This window comes from Thalassophryne amazonica, chromosome 15 (genome assembly GCF_902500255.1).
Source record: "Thalassophryne amazonica chromosome 15, fThaAma1.1, whole genome shotgun sequence".
Lineage (NCBI taxonomy): Eukaryota > Metazoa > Chordata > Actinopteri > Batrachoidiformes > Batrachoididae > Thalassophryne > Thalassophryne amazonica.
Window position 1 is genome coordinate 3,109,444 of NC_047117.1, and position 17,932 is coordinate 3,127,375.

Genomic DNA, 17,932 nt, shown 5'->3' on the forward strand with positions numbered 1-17,932 from the left:
AGAGCCCAGACAGAAGTCGGGAGTTTGCAGCCCGTTAGCAGAGCCACCTTCAGTCAGGGTGGATCGAGGCCCATTATAAGTTATTCCTCCATCCTAGACCCCCTAGTGGTGGTTCAGGTGATGTTTGCATAGTGGGGCGTTGGTTGAAGGCAGCCAAGTTGACTTTTTGATGTCCAAACTGGCAGCGAGCGTCTCCAACCCCAAAACAAGGCCGTTACGTGGCCGGGACACTGGTTCAACCATCACAAAGCTTTAAAGCTTCTTTCAAGTAAAAATTGTTCATCGTCTACTTTCCTTTGAAATGAAGTAGCTGCAGATCTACACAGGAAACATCTCCATACTAACCTCTCCTTTTCCTCTTTCCTCAGCACTGAGCTCCGGTGTTGTGGCTCTTCAGAGTCGGGCTCCAGGGAGACGCTGCGCCTCAGAGCAGAGTGCCTCCTCTCCAGTCTGGCCACCGCCTGCTCCATGGCCTCCCTCTGTTGCTTCTCCTTTGACTCAAGGATCTCCTTCTCTTTTCTCCTCACCTTCTCTTCCTGCCGTGCCACATTGGCTGTGAACTCGTAGGTCTCCTGGAGCTGCTGGAGCTGCTGTGCACTGTACCAGTGGAGATTCAGCTTCTCCTCTTTGTCCTCCAGCTCCTTCTCCACCTGGTAGAGCGTGTTGTCCAGCCCCGGCGGGTTCTCGGCGTTCCTGTGGCTGCCGCAGCGCTCCAGCAGCTCCACAGCTCTCTGCTTCTCTTCAGCGAGCGCAGGGAGGACTCCGTCCTTCAAGCTGGTCAGCTGACGCTCCTTAAACTGCAGGCGATGCTCTGCCTGTTTCACCAGCTGCTCCTCCTGGAGTGCCAGCGTGGGGTCCTGCTCTCCTTTCTCCTGCCTCTCCTTCATTTGCTGCTGTCGCTCTTTAAGACCATGAGCTAAGACTACCAGTGTGGCACGATCTGCAGCGGCCTCCTTCTCCAGCCGCTCCCTCTGCTGCTGGAGCTCCTCCTCCAGCTGCTCCAGCTCCTTCACCTGCGCAACCTTGAAGTCTGTGTAGCGGTTCTGGGCAGCTTTCGCCTCCTCGCTGGTTCCCTTAACGTCTAACCGCTCCCCTGCCTCCTTGGCACGGAGCAGCACTTCCCTTATCTCTCCCAAAGCTCGTCGTTCCTCCTCCAGGCGGCGGGTGTCCTCGCGGGTCAGCAGGGCAGCGGCCGCCTTGTGTCTCTCTCTGAGTTCCTCCTCCAGCCTCCCAACTAGACTCAGCTGCTCTCGCTCCTGCTCCTCGAGCCGGCACCGTTCAGATTCCAGCCGCACTCTCTGTTCCTCACGTTCCCTCTTCAGCCTCTCCAGCTCACGGAAGATCTCCGTCTGCTCTGCGGCCTCCTGCTGCCTGCGCTGCTCTTCATCCTTCTGCTCCTCGACTTCACCCTCCTGCTGCGCCAACCGTCGCCTCCTCTGCAGGTCCAGCTCCTGAATCTCATAGCGTCTCTCCTCCTCAAAGCGCTCCTTCTCAGCCAGGAAGTCTCTCAAGCGACTCTCGATATCTTGGCTGCGGTGGCGGAGGCTCTCCTCTTGGCGGAGGATCCGCTGCTGCACCTCCTCAGACTCCTTGCGCTGACTTTCTACTTCCTGCTGGAGGCGTTCCAGCTCTGCCTTCTCGCTCTGCTGCTTCTCCTCCATCTCTTTGATCAGCCTCCTGCAGTAGAAGCACACAGAACAGTTAAACGTGATTCAATACGTTAGTTCACCAACTGCTGTTTGAAAGTTCACGTCCAAATATGGAAAATAAACCAAAACCATCTTATTCTTCTTTGTCATTCTTTGCATTTTCCAGTTAAAACCTGATGATAATGTTGAAACATCAGTTCAGCTGCATGATTATTTTACAATTGTTCATTTGATGTAATGACGCTGTGAGTTTCACAGTAAATATGTGTTGCAGTAGCTACTGCTTTGACATTAAAATGCTTTTATTGTGACGTAAATTCAGCAGCTCTGACATGGTAGTAAAACAGCAGCAAAGCCTCTGTTGCACGATGACAGATTGAGGAAACGTACGAGTAACATATTTTAAATTTTGATATCCATTCATGTCTGTTCTGGTTATGTAAAAGTCCTTTTCTCACTCGTTAATTGTGTTCCGTGTTAGTTGATGTGCAGTGAGTCTGTCAGAAACTTTTGTGCATTCTCAAAACTTTGAGCGGACATCAGCTGGAGAGCTTTCCCGATGGTTGCAGGTTTGTTTACCATTTCGTCCTCTATTTGCTTGTTTCTTCTCTGATACTCATGTGTTCATATCCTGTCCTGATGCTTCAGACTGGGCTTCTGATTGGCCAAAGCTCCAGTGCAGAGTGTTAATTCAGCACCAGGGAAGAGGGGAAAGTTCCAGGCACAGCAACATGCAGCGTGGCTGTTCATTTAACCAAGACAGACAAAAAAGACAGAACACCTGTGCGTGTATTTTAATCAGGATGTCAGAGCACACCCGGCGGATTCTCTTGGCAATAAGATGCCAAAGAGAAAGAAGACTATTTTCTGTGATCACCATTGCAGCCTCAGTGAGTGCCACCACAGTGGAGAAGACACTGACAGTGCACAAACGTAGTGAGGAAGTTTGACATCACGATCTAGCCATATATGCGTTCACAGTAGAGCCCTGTGCAGGACTCTATTCTTTGCCCTGCTACCGCGCGCTCCAGCTGAAATTCTGAACATTCCCGTCCGCACCTGCAACATGTGCATTACAGTCCCGCCTGCTCCCACAATGGGTCTGTCCAGTCCCGCCTGCACCTGCAAAACACTGAGCATACAATAGAAATGCATTGATTTTGTGTATTCTCCCGTCCCACAGGAGAAAACACATCATTTAGGCTATAAATAAAGGAATTCATGGGATTGTTTGTTTCGTTGAATCCCTGGCCTGTATGTCTTTTAATGCACTGATCAGGAATAGCGTTACTATTTGGTTGTTTTCAGTTTAAAGACAGTTTCATGTGACATTTCAGGTACTGCATGCCCTTATATGGGCATACAGTAATTCACTGCACTGTGTGTGTCTGTCTGCTGCCCGTTAAATTATTTAAGATGAAAGTAGTGTGTGGACACGCATACTTTACAATATTCTCCTTTGTTGACCAAGTCATCTGGTCGCTTCTGTTCCTGCAGTGTATATTTATAGCCGCCCAAAGGGAAGTTTTAATTGACTGCTCCCAATCCCAATGCAGCCTTCTAGTTCAGACCTCTGCATATCCTGCTCAATTCCAGCTCCCCCCAGGGCGCATATATGTCTGGAAACGGGGAAAATCATTCTGCTGAATTCGGCTCTTTGTGTTGTCAGAGGAAATGTGGTGTCATCTGTCCATTAGAGCTCCAAATCCACTGGAGACCGAAGGGTTAAGTAATATCTGTCACCGGACGATTTATTTCAATCCATTACTAATGAGTTTACTCAAATCTGTCAGTGTGAATACACCTTAACTAAAACTATAGTTCCTAAGAGACCCACTCCAGAATTCACCCACAGTGTGGATCTTTTTTCTTTTCTTTTTTAAGAAAAGTGGGTGCCACCACCGTCATCATTCAATTCACTTCAGAATTTTGGCTCTCTGTTGGGACTGTTTACACAGAGACTGCTACCTGCTGCTTTGGACTTGAATTAACAGTCTTTTTCAAGACTTTTTTTTACTTTTTTACTGTGCTCCAACGCCTAAGGAAGACCTCTAACGGTCGAAACATCGCGACGGAGCACTTTTATCAGCTAACTTTCATCAGCGTTGGCAAGCTAACTAGCTTGCTAACGCTTTCGTTTTTATTTTATTTATTTTATTTTTTTTTTATTTTTTGGCACTGTTATCGTGCGTTATCTGTGCTGCTCCACAGCGTGTTTAGTCGATTTTTATTTTATTTTAGCACCGTTGTCGTGCGTTCGCTGTTGTCGTGCGTTGCCTGTGCTGCTTCATGGCCTGTTTGGTGCCTTGATTGGGGCACTCCTGCTGAATCACCTCTAAATTATTTACACATTATTCACTTTGTGTGTTTTTAGGAATCCGCTAGCTTAGCGTAGCTACTACCTCTTAGCCGATTTAGCATGGCGGCTTCTCCTGTCTCTCCCGCACTTTTCTGCTCTGGGTGTGAAATGTTTAGTTATTCCTCGGCCTCCTTTAGCAGTAACTGTACTTGTAATAAGTGCAGCTTATTCGTAGCTTTGGAGGCCAGGCTGGGCGAATTGGGAACTCGGCTCCGCACAGTGGAAAATTCTACAGCTAGCCAGGCCCCTGTAGTCGGTGCGGACCAAGGTAGCTTAGCCGCCGTTAGTTCCCCTCTGGCAGATCCCGAGCAGGCCGGGAAAGCAGGCTGACTGGGTGACTGTGAGGAGGAAGCGTAGCCCTAAACAGAAGCCCCCGTGTACACCGTAAACCCGTTCACATCTCTAACCGTTTTCTCCCACTCGTATCTGACACACACCCGCCGAGGATCACACTCTGGTATTGGCCGACTCTGTTTTGAGAAATGTGAAGTTAGCGACCACCAGCAACCATAGTCAATTGTCTTCCGGGGCCAGAGCAGAGGCGACCTTGAAAGGAAATTTGAAATGCGGTGGCTAAGGCCTAAGGTAAATTTGGTAAGGATTGTAATTCACGTCCGGCAGTATGCAAAACCCGGTTACGCCATCGGAGGTCACTAAAATTAACATTAAATTCGGGTGGTAACTTTGCAAAAACAATGTCGGACTCTGTAGTTTTCTCTGGGCCCCTCCCCAATAGACCGGGAGTGACATGTTTAGCCGCATGTTCTCCTTGATTTGCTGGCTGTCCTGAGTGGTGTCCAAAAAATGAGGTGGACTCATAGATAATTGGCAAAGCTTCTGGGGGAAAAACCTGGTCTTGTTAGGAGAGACGGCATCCATCCCACTTTAGATGGAGCAGCTTCATTCTAGAAATCTGGCCAATTTTCTTGGATCCTCCAAACTGTGACTGTCCAGCGTTGGGACCAGGAGGCAGAGCTGTGGTCTTATACAACCTCTCTGCAGCTTCTCTCCCCCTGCCATCCCCTCATTACCCCATCCCGTAGAGACAGTGTCTGCTCCCAGACCACCAATAACCAGCAAAAATCTATTTAAGCATAAAAATTCAAAAGAAAAAATAATCTAGCACCTTCAATTGTACCACAGACTAAAACAGTTAAATGTGGTCTATTAAACATTAGGTCTCTCTCTTCTAAGTCCCTGTTGGTAAATGATATAATAATTGATCACGTATTGATTTATTCTGCCTAACAGAAACCTGGTTACAGCAGGATGAATGTTAGTTAAATGAGTCAACACCCCCGAGTCACACTAACTGTCAGAATGCTCGTAGCACGGGCCGGGCGGAGGATTAGCAGCAATCTTCCATTCCAGCTTATTAATTAATCAAAAACCCAGACAGAGCTTTAATTCATTTGAAAGCTGGTCTCTTAGTCTTGTCCATCCAAATTGGAAGTCCCAAAAACCAGTTATTATTTGTTATTATCTATCGTCCACCTGGTCGTTACTGTGAGTTTCTCTGTGAATTTTCAGACCTTTTGTCTGACTTAGTGCTTAGCTCAGATAAGATAATTATAGTGGGCGATTTTAACATCCACACAGATGCTGAGAATGACAGCCCTCAACACTGCATTTAATCTATTATTAGACTCTATCGGCTTTGCTCAAAAAGTAAATGAGTCCACCCACCACTTTAATCATATCTTAGATCTTGTTTCTGACTTATGGTATGGAAATAGAAGAATTAACAGTATTCCCTGAAAACTCCCTTCTGTCTGATCATTTTTTAATAACATTTTACATTTACCCTGATGGACTACCCAGCAGTGGGGAATAAGTTCATTACACTAGAAGCTTTCAGAAAGCGCTGTAACTAGGTTTAAGGATATGATTCCTTCTTTATGTTCTCTAATGTCATATACCAACACAGAGCAGAGTAGCTACCTAAACTCTGTAAGGGAGTTAGAGTATCTCGTCAATAGTTTTACATCCTCTTTGAAGACAACTTTGGATGCTGTAGCTCCTCTGAAAAAGAGAGCTTTAAATCAGAAGTGTCTGACTCCGTGGTATAACTCACAAACTCGTAGCTTAAAGCAGATAACCCGTAAGTTGGAGAGGAAATGGCGTCTCACTAATTTAGAAGATCTTCACTTAGCCTGGAAAAAGAGTTTGTTGCTCTATAAAAAAAGCCCTCCGTAAAGCTAGGACATCTTTCTACTCATCACTAATTGAAGAAAATAAGAATAACCTCAGGTTTCTTTTCAGCACTGTAGCCAGGCTGACAAAGTCAGAGCTCTATTGAGCTGAGCATTCCATTAACTTTAACTAGTAATGACTTCATGACTTTCTTTGCTAACAAAATTTTGACTATTAGAGAAAAAATTACTCATAACCATCCCAAAGATGTATCGTTATCTTTGGCTGCTTTCAGTGATGCCGGTATTTGGTTAGACTCTTTCTCTCCGATTGTTCTGTCTGAGTTATTTTCATTAGTTACTTCCTCCAAACCATCAACATGTTTATTAGACCCCATTCCTACCAGGCTGCTCAAGGAAGTCCTACCATTATTTAATGCTTCAATCTTAAATATGATCAATCTATCTTTGTTAGTTGGTTATGTACCACAGGCCTTAAGGTGGCAGTAATTAAACCATTACTTAAAAAGCCATCACTTGACCCAGCTATCTTAGCTAATTATAGGCCAATCTCCAACCTTCCTTTTCTCTCAAAGATTCTTGAGAGGGTAGTTGTAAAACAGCTAACTGATCACCTGCAGAGGAATGGTCTATTTGAAGAGTTTCAGTCAGGTTTTAGAATTCATCATAGTACAGAAACAGCATTAGTGAAGGTTACAAATGATCTTCTTATGGCTTCGGACAGTGGACTTATCTCTGTGCTTGTTCTGTTGGACCTCAGTGCTGCTTTTGATACTGTTGACCATAAAATTTTATTACAGAGATTAGAGCATGTCATAGGTATTAAGGCACTGCGCTGCGGTGGTTTTGAATACATATTGTCTAATAGATTACAGTTTGTTCATGTAATGGGGAATCTTCTTCACAGACTAAAGTTAATTATGGAGTTCCACAAGGTTCTGTGCTAGGACCAATTTTATTTCACTTTATACATGCTTCCCTTAGGCAGTATTATTAGACGGTATTGCTTAAATTTTCATTGTTACGCAGATGATACCCAGCTTTATCTATCCATGAAGCCAGAGGATACACACCAATTAGCTAAACTGCAGGATTGTCTTACAGACATAAAGACATGGATGACCTCTAATTTCCTGCTTTTAAACTCAGATAAAACTGAAGTTATTGTACTTGGCCCCACAAATCTTAGAAGCATGGTGTCTAACCAGATCGTTACTCTGGATGGCATTTCCTGATCTCTAGTAATACTGTGAGAAATCTTGGAGTCATTTTTGATCAGGATATGTCATTCAAAGCGCATATTAAACAAATATGTAGGACTGCCTTTTTGCATTTACGCAATATCTCTAAAATCAGAAAGGTCTTGTCTCAGAGTGATGCTGAAAAACTAATTCATGCATTTATTTCCTCTAGGCTGGACTATTGTAATTCATTATTATCAGGTTGTCCTAAAAGTTCCCTAAAAAGCCTTCAGTTGGTTCAGAATGCTGCCAGCTAGAGTACTGACGGGACTAGCAGGAGAGAGCATATCTCACCCGTGTTGGCCTCCTCTTCATTGGCTTCCTGTTAATTCTAGAATAGAATTTAAAATTCTTCTTCTTACTTATGAAGGTTTTGATAATCAGGTCCCATCTTATCTTAGGGACCTCGTAGTACCATATCACCCCAATAGAGCGCTTCGCTCTCAGACTGCAGGCTTACTTGTAGTTCCTAGGGTTTGTAAGAGTAGAATGGGAGGCAGAGCCTTCAGCTTTCAGGCTCCTCTCCTGTGGAACCAGCTCCCAATTCAGATCAGGGAGACAGATACCCTCTCTACTTTTAAGATTAGGCTTAAACTTTCCTTTTCGCTAAGGCTTATAGTTAGGGCTGGATCGGGTGACCCTGGACCATCCCTGGTTATGCTGCTTTAGACGTAGATTGTGGGGGGGTTCCCATGATGCACTGTTTCTTTCTCTTTTTGCTCCGTATGCATCACTCTGCATTTAATCATTAGTGATCGATCTCTGCCCCCCTTCACAGCATGTCTTTTTCCTGTTTTTTTCCCTCAGCCCCAACCAGTCTCAGCAGAAGACTGCCCCTCCCTGAGCCTGGTTCTACTGGAGGTTTCTTCCTGTTAAAAGGGAGTTTTTCCTTCCCACTGTGGCCAAGTGCTTGCTCATAGGGGGTCGTTTTGACCGTTGGGGTTTTTCATAATTATTGTATGGCCTTGCCTTACAATATGGAGCGCCTTGGGGCAACTGTTTGTTGTGATTTGGCGCTATATAAGAAAAAAGTTGATTGAAGTTGATTGATTTTAAGTATTAACTTGTTGCACCTTTTCAGTTCCAGTTTCTCCAGTTCTTCTCTTTGTTGCCTCTCAAACTCCAACCTGTAAACACAGACATCTGTAAACCTTTGTTTATCATCGTAAAAAAACAACAGATGCACATTAAATCAACACAATATGGGGTTAAGAAGCGGAGACAGCAGTGAACACTGACAATGTCAGAACAATGAAATGGGGAAAAAAAGAGCAAATGGTTTTATGGTTTTTTGCCAAATTAAAAATGGAGACAGAAGCAGTAGGGCTTTGTGCAAAAACAACAACAGACAGACAACGAGACTTCAGGTTAAGAGACTGGACGGGTCAACACGCCTTTTTTTTTTTTTTTTTTTTTTTTTTTTTTTTTTTAAACAGACAGCAAGTGGAACACTGAGTCTACCTGAAGAAGACGGGGCCCTTCTCTGTGAAGAGACTGTCAATGGGACAGGGCACACAATTAATTCCAGTGGTTTTAGTCACATGACCAATCCACTCCCCCCACCCCACCCCACCAAAAAGGATGGTGAGACAAACATTATTTTATTTTATATTTACTGTTGTTCTCCAACAGGGGGCAGCATGGTGCTGTGACTGTCAGTTTATCTTGCGAGCTGAGGGGCACCTGTCGCTATGAACTCATCTGGCAACCAAACACAACAACCTGACTAAACTGATGCCCTAAAAACAGAGGTTCCAAACTTGGGGTCTAAAGATCAGACAAAGTTTGTTACTTGTAATGGAGAGTTTTTACATTGTGATCAGTTATAGCACCAATTTGTTATTGGCTGATCAGGATCAGAAAACCTGATAGAGTGGTCTGGGACCTCCTGCAGGGTGCATGTGGTGGCGGTGGGGGGCTGCAAGGAGGGAACTGGTAATAACATGCAGCTGCATCAGCATGGACTGACCCGGGGTTATAGAGCATCACGGTGGACAGGTTCTCACAGGACTTGGATAGATCTGTCATGGACAGGCTGAATGTGGACAGCAGGCCGCTCTGTAAGGAAACAACAAATCAGAAAGGTCAGAGGTCATACATCAATTCAGACTTCATTTAATCAGGGTGCCAGCAGGAGGTGAGGACAGACCCATGGGTTGACACGCGACAGGCTGACACGCGCCAGCAGTGCGCAGTCCCTGATCTCATTACCTTAACTTACAACTGCACTACAAATCTGACTGTTCAGTTACCAAACTCTGCTGCTGCCACGCTTCACCGCATGCATGACACCATAGAACCCACCGCCTTCATGTCAAGTCAGGGTCGGCACTGATCCCGATACTGGGAACACTGTAACCCCAAACAACCTGCAACACATCTAAACCGACTCCCCCGCTAGTGCTTATGGTGGTGAGGAGGACGGCGTGACCACCAGCAGGACAAAAAAAACAAGACCAGCCAAAGGGCAGACGAACCACTCCAGAATCAGCAGCTGTCACAGGTTTATGTTTTATGTGCCTGTATGAGTTGCCATGTGTTCCTGTATTTTGTGTGTGTGTGTGTGTATGTGTTATCTCGCCATATAAAATACAAAAAAAGTGCCACGGGCACTGTAGCTCAGGTGGATGATACAAGACATCAGTTTCAGCTAGAAAACCAACTCCAAAGGTCATATCAAGGTCAAATTTTTAAAAACCATCTTTAAAAAAACCCATCAGATAGGTTTTGTTGAGACCTACTAACTACCCTTGTACCAAATTTCAGCTACAAATCTTTAAAAACTGCTGACCAATGGCTCTTGTACCGAAGCAAATTCCTAGTCTGTGAATCCTGTTCACTGGCAATGGCAATAAAACTTCTTCTGATTCTATGTGGCATTTTCAATATGGCTGCCATGGCAGCCATATTTGATGTTGGATTGGAATCACTTCAAACAATTTTTGGTGTCCTTACAGGATGGAACATTTATGCCACATTTCAGCTTCACTGGCTCAGCAGTTTCAGAGATGATGATGTTTTCAGATGCCGCCGGCAGACAGGCGACCTACGACATAAACCCACCGGACCTTTGGCCCCGGTGGGTTTATACCTTGGAAACCTGAAAACAGTGTTTCTGCCTGCTCCAGACCTACAGCAGGGTGACCTCATGGGACAGGATGGAGACATTGGGTGTTTACATGAGCCACTGTTTACAAACAACTAGCAAAGGATGCTAGCGGCATTCTGTGCCTCGTTTTCCAAATGTAATGACCAAAATAACGCCGTAGTATGTGGAACTGAGAGAAAGTTGAAACTGGTCAATAAAAACCAAAGATCCACACAGAAATCAAAGGGGAGACGTGTCCAATCTGACAGACGGCAACGGTCTCACCTTTCGTTTCTCTCTCAGCTTAGCCGCCTCCTTTGGGTGGTGAACGGAACATGTTGGTCCTGCCGAGGAGAATGACGGCACCTGGACAAGAAACAAACATCTGAAACAGGTCCGCAGAGGAAACCGGCTTTCTCTGGACTGTTATTAGAATCAGGACAAAAGCAGAAGGACTTCTCCGATTCCGGCTCAGGTGTCTCACCCTGGTTGAGCTGTGATGGCTCTGTCACCTGAACTCCATTAATCGAACACTGAGCGGCGCCCAGCGGCACCAGGGTCACCGTGCCGCTCCGGTTCTCAAACATACAGTGTTCACTCTCCAGGTCCAGACCATGCAGGACTGACGGCAAAACAACAGAACCATGAAGACGAGAAGATAAAAATGAATGAATAAAATATGAAGAAAAAAAAATCTATTTGGTAGTAATGAAAATGTGAGTTTGTATAAACACAAACAACTTCATTGGTAACAAAATAGCAACTTCATAAACAGGTTGCACTGTTGGAATAAAGGCAATTTAACAGCAAACTGTTTGACCTCATCTGATGGGCTGCTGAAGACGGTCATAGGTCAGAGTAAAGGTAACCCTTCCTGTTTCATGGTAAAACACAGACAGACATGCTGACAGACTCACTGATGTCCTGCTCGGTGAACGCGTCCTCTCTGCCCACATAAGTCCGTCCTTCCTGAAGCAGAAAAAAAAAAAAAAAAAAAAAACTTCACTAGAAATTCATCAGGTCAAAGTCAAACTCATCGTTGTCCTTTTCTGTTTTCTATCTTCTTAACTTCCTGTAAGTTATGGTAAAAGTCCATTTCTATATAAATGGACTGCATATAAAATCGCCATTTTCCATCTGCATCAGACGCTCAAAGCGCTTTACAATAATGCCTCACAATCACCCCAATGTGAGGGCGTTGTCATACAATTTGCTCACTACACATCAGGAGCAACTAGGGGATTAAGGACCTTGCCCAAGGGCCCTTAGTGATTTTCTGGTCAGGCTGGGATTTGAACCGAGGATCCTCTGGTCTCAAGCCCAACAGCTTAACCACTAGACCATCACCTCTCCTTGAGAGTTTCTGTCTTCTGGTGTTTCCAGATGGCTTTTCCTGTTGGGACAGATTTAGAAGTTCTGAAAAACACAATGTACCAGAAGACCTGGAAGATCCCAGAAAAAACACCCCTAAAAACAGCAAAATTCCTACCTTCACAACATCCTGCTCAGTCCAGAACCTTCTGGAGGAGATCAAGGTCTCACTGTCAAAGTGTAGAACCGGCACAGAACGACCAACAGGTCACCTGGTCTACATGACTTGATCAGGTCTGGTTTTTAAGGTAACAACCCTGTTGTCAATAACAGACTGATTTTATGCTGTTTACATCCAGAACAAACATCCCACTCAGTTTACCAGAGACGCCAACATGGCCCAGGAACCAACAGAGAACCATGCTCGAGCTCCGTCTCTGTAAAGTTCTCGTTTATCTGTAATACAGACGGACGGTCAGCGGATGATCAGTCAAACTCCCGGAGACACGACAGTCTGTCTAGACTAAAGGGTGCCGTTGTCTCTGTGTGTTACAGTACTATAAACAAGACACAGGCCTCAGACACACTGAATGAACTTTGTCCTGGGATGATGATGTCCAGTCACTGCTGCTGCAGGTACATGGTCTCACACGCTCGTCCACTTCACAGCCGTCACTGTGTGAGACGGACAGCGCCATCTTTCTTTGTAAATATTTCAGCTGGTGCACAGGTGGGTGTGTCTCTGTTTCAGGGTTTTACAGGGACTCCAGGTCTTGACTCGTACTACTGTAGCTGCAGGGGCTGGAAGACATCAGAGTAGGCGGGGTTATCTCAGTTTAGAGGCGGGGTTACAGGATGGTCATGTATGACCTCCACTGGGACTTTGTGCCTGAGCTGATGGAAGCAGCATCATGATCCCTGAAGAGGATCAGGCTGAACCATCTGCTCAGATTCAGCCAGAAGCTGCCAAACTGACAGGACGGAGCTTCACAGCGCAGGCCATGCCCCCAACCACAGCGCCAAAGAAACCCAAGAGCTGCAGCACGCTTAACACTGAGTGAAGAAACACAGAGACGCAGGTAGAATGTGGTAAAAACAAACACCTCAAAGGCCCTGAAGGCCAGAGACCGCGGAGGCCAGTGGCCCCGGAGACCAACGGTCCCAGAGGCCAGAGACCCCGGAGGCCAGGGGACCCAGAGACCAACAGTCCCAGAGACCAGCGTCCCCGGAGGCCAGGGGACCCAGACACCAACAGTCCCAGAGATCAGCGGCCCCAGAAGCCAGAGACCCCGGAGGCCAGCGGCCAAGAAATAAACTGTTTAAAGTGATGAAACTGGTCCTCAACAACATTTTTCAAGAACTCTTTGTGACATATGTGGGAGGAGCTGTACCATGTGACTAAACAGCTCATAGTCTGTTTCAAATCATTGACAGGAAATCAAATAAATAAATAAATTCATTTTCAGTCAAAGCTAAATGTGTTGGTTTACAGACAGTTTTTGTGATAATCTGATTATCCTTTAATCGAGGTTTTGATTGGGGGGGGGGGGGGGGGGGGGCTATTGCCGGTTTATGCTGAAAGGGTTCAGATGCAAACTGCTCCCAGGTCCAGTGGTCCAGGTGAAGTCTTACCTTCAGATGGTACAGGATGATGCCGGTGCTGAGGAGGTCGTCGTCGATGCCGATGAGGTGAGGCAGCTCAGAGTCCAGCACCACCCCGATCCCCTCCTTCCTCAGAGGCCAGAGTCTCCTCCTGTGCACACGAGGACTTTAAACTTCCTGTGATTCTGGTGACAAATCTGAAATAGGAACATGTTAAACCTGGAATCTTGTTTGAGTTTGAGAGCAGCTGGTGGACTGAAACAGGAAGTGTGTGGACCGTAAACGTAAACACACATGCACACAAATAAAAAGAAGACATAAAATAAAACATGAGACAGCCTCATTGTGTCCGACGCCACAGCAGATGATTTCAGAAAAACAACTTTTCTCAGGATCCTGAAGAGGGTTTTGGACGTCATTAATCCGTTTCCTCGACAGAAGGTCAAACATTTTCTCACCAAGTTCAAACATCATGTCACAGAGTTTGTGTGAAGAATCTTGAAGTGCAGAAAAGGCTCAGAACATCTTTTATGAGGTCATATGATCACGCCTCTCAGATGGTGCAGCTCTGAAGACTTCTTCAGAACCTCTATTGCTAACTGGAGCTTTGAGCAGAATCAGCATCTCCAGAAGAAAGATCACAGCACTGGACCAGAAACCAAACTTAGTGAAGGAGGTCCAGGATCCTCCTGGGATCTTACACTCAAATAAGGTCAGAATGAAGCATGAAGTGCACAGGGAGATACAGGCTTCCATCTGCACTGATGCATGGATTGTAGAGGCCCGCCAGGACAAAGAATCAACCAAGACATTTTTTAAGATGCTTCCCTATGCAGGGACCTCAGGTTGGGACCCAAAACTCCATGGAGGGATTACAATTATGTCATCTGTCCTGGAGACACTTCGGCTCCTCCAGGAGGAACTGAAGGATGTTGCTGAGTGGATGGACATCCAGACCTCCTCCATTTGTGATGATGGAAAACAGAACGAGCCACAATGAGCATTTTTACAACAGTCATCTCTGACAAATAGAAATCGGTTACCTTGAGGATGTTTCTGTGTCTCATTCCATTGTTGTCCACTCTTTAGTCAGCTCCAAAACCTGCAAACACAAAGTCATCAGAGCCAACCGTGCATGGCTGGGTGATCCAAACCTGCAGGGACCTTAAAGCCTGAGCAGACATCATCATCAATACGATCAAGTGGCCTCTGTTTCGGTGTGTCTTCAGGCTGGACTCCGTCCTTCCTGGACCGGGCTCTTGATGATCAAACTGCACACTCTGAAAATCTAAACCTGAAGTATTGTCGAGCAAGTCCATCAAATCTGAATCAAAATGAGATACTTTACACTGATAAAGTGAGTGAGCGTTGGATTAAATCCTTCAGACTTTGAACTTGGCAGTGAGGTTCAGGGCTTCAGACTTACTCGGGCTTCGTTCTGGTGCAGTTTCTCCTCCATGCTCAAAGCAGTGGGTGAATCCAGCAGAGCGATCTGGCAACAAACCACAAACACCATCAAGATGAATCAAAGGTTTTCTGATGATTCAAGACAGCAGAACCACAAAGACGTTACACTCAAGCCAAAACCAGAAGAACCAGATCCTTTTTGTCCCCTCGAGTTTGTCCCCTGGAAGAAAGTCGTTGCATGAACTCTGATTTATTTTCACTGTAACAAACTCTCGACCAGCCTCATCTCTTTCAGTTTATTTCAAGCTGAAACAACCATGTGAAACAAAGCTGAGAAACCAGATCAGACCTGTTCCTGAACAGCTATCAACTTATCAAAACTAACGCTAAACCATCCTTAAAGTCATTTGAACTGTGTAAGTTTAAAAACTACAAACAACTTAATGTGATGCTACTGGATTTTAGTCTTCTGGTGGAACAAAAGTAGCCTGAAGGCATTTCCTTTACTTCTGGGGAAATGGAACACAACTTCTAAAAGACTGTTTCTGACATGATATAAACACAACTGTAAAAATTAAACCTTTCTGAAGCTTTTCAGCCATCTATCAGTTTAACTTTCCCAAAATGTCTCTGGCTCACACCTGGTTCCCCTGGACCAGCAGAGCTTTCAGCCGAGCGATTTCAGCTCGCAGTTCTCTGATCAGCCTGACGTTGGCATCCTCGTTAATGGTGGGCTTGTTGATGATGTTCTTGGCTCGGTTGGCGTAGCGTAACGTGCTGAGCGTCTCACCATAGTTCACGTCAGCAGGAGAAATGGCTGCAGTGAGAGAGACATTTACCAGGTCAAGAGCAAATCCAGATCATCTTTTGCTGAAAGAGAGCGAGACACCCGTCACTCTGGTCAGAGAAACACTCTCCCAAAATGACAAACCTTAATTTGTTCCCTAGGACATAGAAGAGCTTGTTTCTGATATACAGTGTCCGTTTAAAATAAAACCAAACACACACCGAGGTCGAAGGCCACGCGCCGGTGCTGCACACATCATGTCCACTATCATACTGAACCATCCAGGTGGAGAACTGGTCCACCCTCACCTCCAAACAATAACCCTCTCCCAGTCTCAAACAGGTGAAATGTGGGCGTATTACGTCTCAAAGACTCCATCATTTTTGGACTACAAGTCCCTTTTTTTTTTTTGCTTTAACTTGTTCTCCTGCAACTCGTATGTGAAAAAATTGCTGTATTATCTATGGCCACAACATGGTACCGTCTACACGCGTAGCAAGCTGCCCTGTATACAGATCTGAATGAGGTCCTGTCTGATCCACACTCCACAGCAGAATGTGACAGCAATGCACCATTAAGCTGGATGCCAGTCTCTGTAAAACAAGAAGATCTGAAGGAGGACCTGCATTAAGAACAAGTGAAATTAATAAATCATTTGCCTCATACTGAAAGCCTGCACTCAAATAAAGAGAGGGAATAACCTTCATACTGCTCTGCACTCCAGTTGTTTGCAATTTGTGTGATGGCCACAATAGTAAGGAGTAGGGTTGGGTATTGAAAACCGGTTCTGTTCAATTATTGTTAAGAAATGATTCGATCCACCGATATCAATAGCCTTTTTGCTTACAGACCCTGCAGCGGCTCTTTAATCAACCATTTCTGCATTGCGGCTCTGCTTTGAAACTTGAACCAACGAAGCAGTGCTCCGACCCGCTGCTTCATTGGTTCTTTGCTTCGCTCCTCTTCAGATGTGGCAATTCCGCTTCTTAACGCCTCTTAAAGCCATTAAATATGTCAATGTGAGTCACTTTTGTGTGGATTAAAGTGACTAACTGGGACTCCTGCCTTGTTGCGAGAAAGAAATGAGAATCGTCCTCCGTTGCGTTGCTCCAAACATTGCACCGCTCTCTACTGAGTCAAGTTAGAAAGATAGAGTCTGCTTAGAATTAATAACTTCAAGCGAATCGCCATTTAAATCAAATGACACCTCTTTCCAAATGTTGTAATACAACCAATAAACTGCAATCGATCAAAATGTTTTTTCCTCCCAAAATAAGACGTCCTGCGCTAACGTGCAGCAGCCCAAGACTGTAGGTAAGGAGAGACATTCATACCATTAATGTCTGAAAGGAAATGCTTTTGAGAAAAACTACAGATTTTGTTTATTTCTATTTATGTCCAGAGATCAAAGATCCAGTGACCAAGTTCATATTTATTTACTTTAAGACTCAATAAAACGTTGTCGACATAGAAAACCTGTAACACCTACTTTTAGTACACAGAAAATTCATGGGAGGTATCGATAAGGGAATCGATAAGGAATCGGATCGTTAAGCTGAATTGATAATGGCATCAATATCGATAAAATCTTAATACCCATCCCTAGAAAGGAGTAGGACAGGTAGGCTAAGATAAGGCTAACTATAATGTTTTAAAAATATACAGGAGTTTTAAAATGTTTATTTACAGTTAGTGAGGTAATGTGCACACGTTTAGTTCTGCACATACATTTTCTTATGTGCAAGAAGCAGTTTACTCGAGTTCTTTGTGCCTCATACAATAACACTAAATAGCCCGTAAGCATTTGCTCATTAATGAGGTGTTTGTATTATACATAAATAATGCACCAGTTAACTTCATTTTGCTTCTTCTTGCATGCAGTTGGACCACCTCTCTCTCTCTCTATGTGTGTGTGTGTGTGAGAATGACTCTCCCCTCATTTCTGCCAAAGGAACAAGGGAGACTTCAGCTGAGATACACTGATGTGAGCCACATGTGATTCAGCACTATTCTGCCCCCTAGTGGTTAAAACAGGAGATGAATCATGTCGGTCTCGACACACCTGTGTGTGTGTTTTTTTTGTTTTGTTTTGTTTTTTTAAGTCCAGCGTCACTCTTAGTTAACGTGCTCTGTCAGGGGCGGCGCCTGGAGGTGACGGCAGTTACTCACTGGCGATCATTATGGTCTTAGAGTTGCCGCCGAGACTGTCTTTGAGCAGCCACGTCAGCACCGAGTCTCTGTACGGCACAAACACCGACTTCTTCTTCAGGCTGCTGTTCACGCCGTCCTGCGTCATGTCGGCTGGACAGAGAACAAGTCGATAAACGACATCAAA

At 45.1% G+C, this 17,932-nt stretch overlaps 1 protein-coding gene across 1 annotated transcript in view; it reads right to left on the reverse strand.

The window, feature by feature from the left end:
- Nucleotides 1-17,932, reverse strand: part of kif16ba (kinesin family member 16Ba) — a 57,614-nt gene that overhangs the window by 18,035 nt on the left and 21,647 nt on the right. Inside the window, 12 exon segments of the mRNA XM_034189311.1 lie at nt 346-1,677; nt 8,476-8,529; nt 9,372-9,460; nt 10,776-10,818; nt 10,820-10,856; nt 10,975-11,112; nt 11,408-11,459; nt 13,434-13,554; nt 14,447-14,505; nt 14,830-14,895; nt 15,452-15,627; nt 17,767-17,898. Coding sequence (XP_034045202.1) covers nt 346-1,677; nt 8,476-8,529; nt 9,372-9,460; nt 10,776-10,818; nt 10,820-10,856; nt 10,975-11,112; nt 11,408-11,459; nt 13,434-13,554; nt 14,447-14,505; nt 14,830-14,895; nt 15,452-15,627; nt 17,767-17,898 — 2,299 coding nt within the window.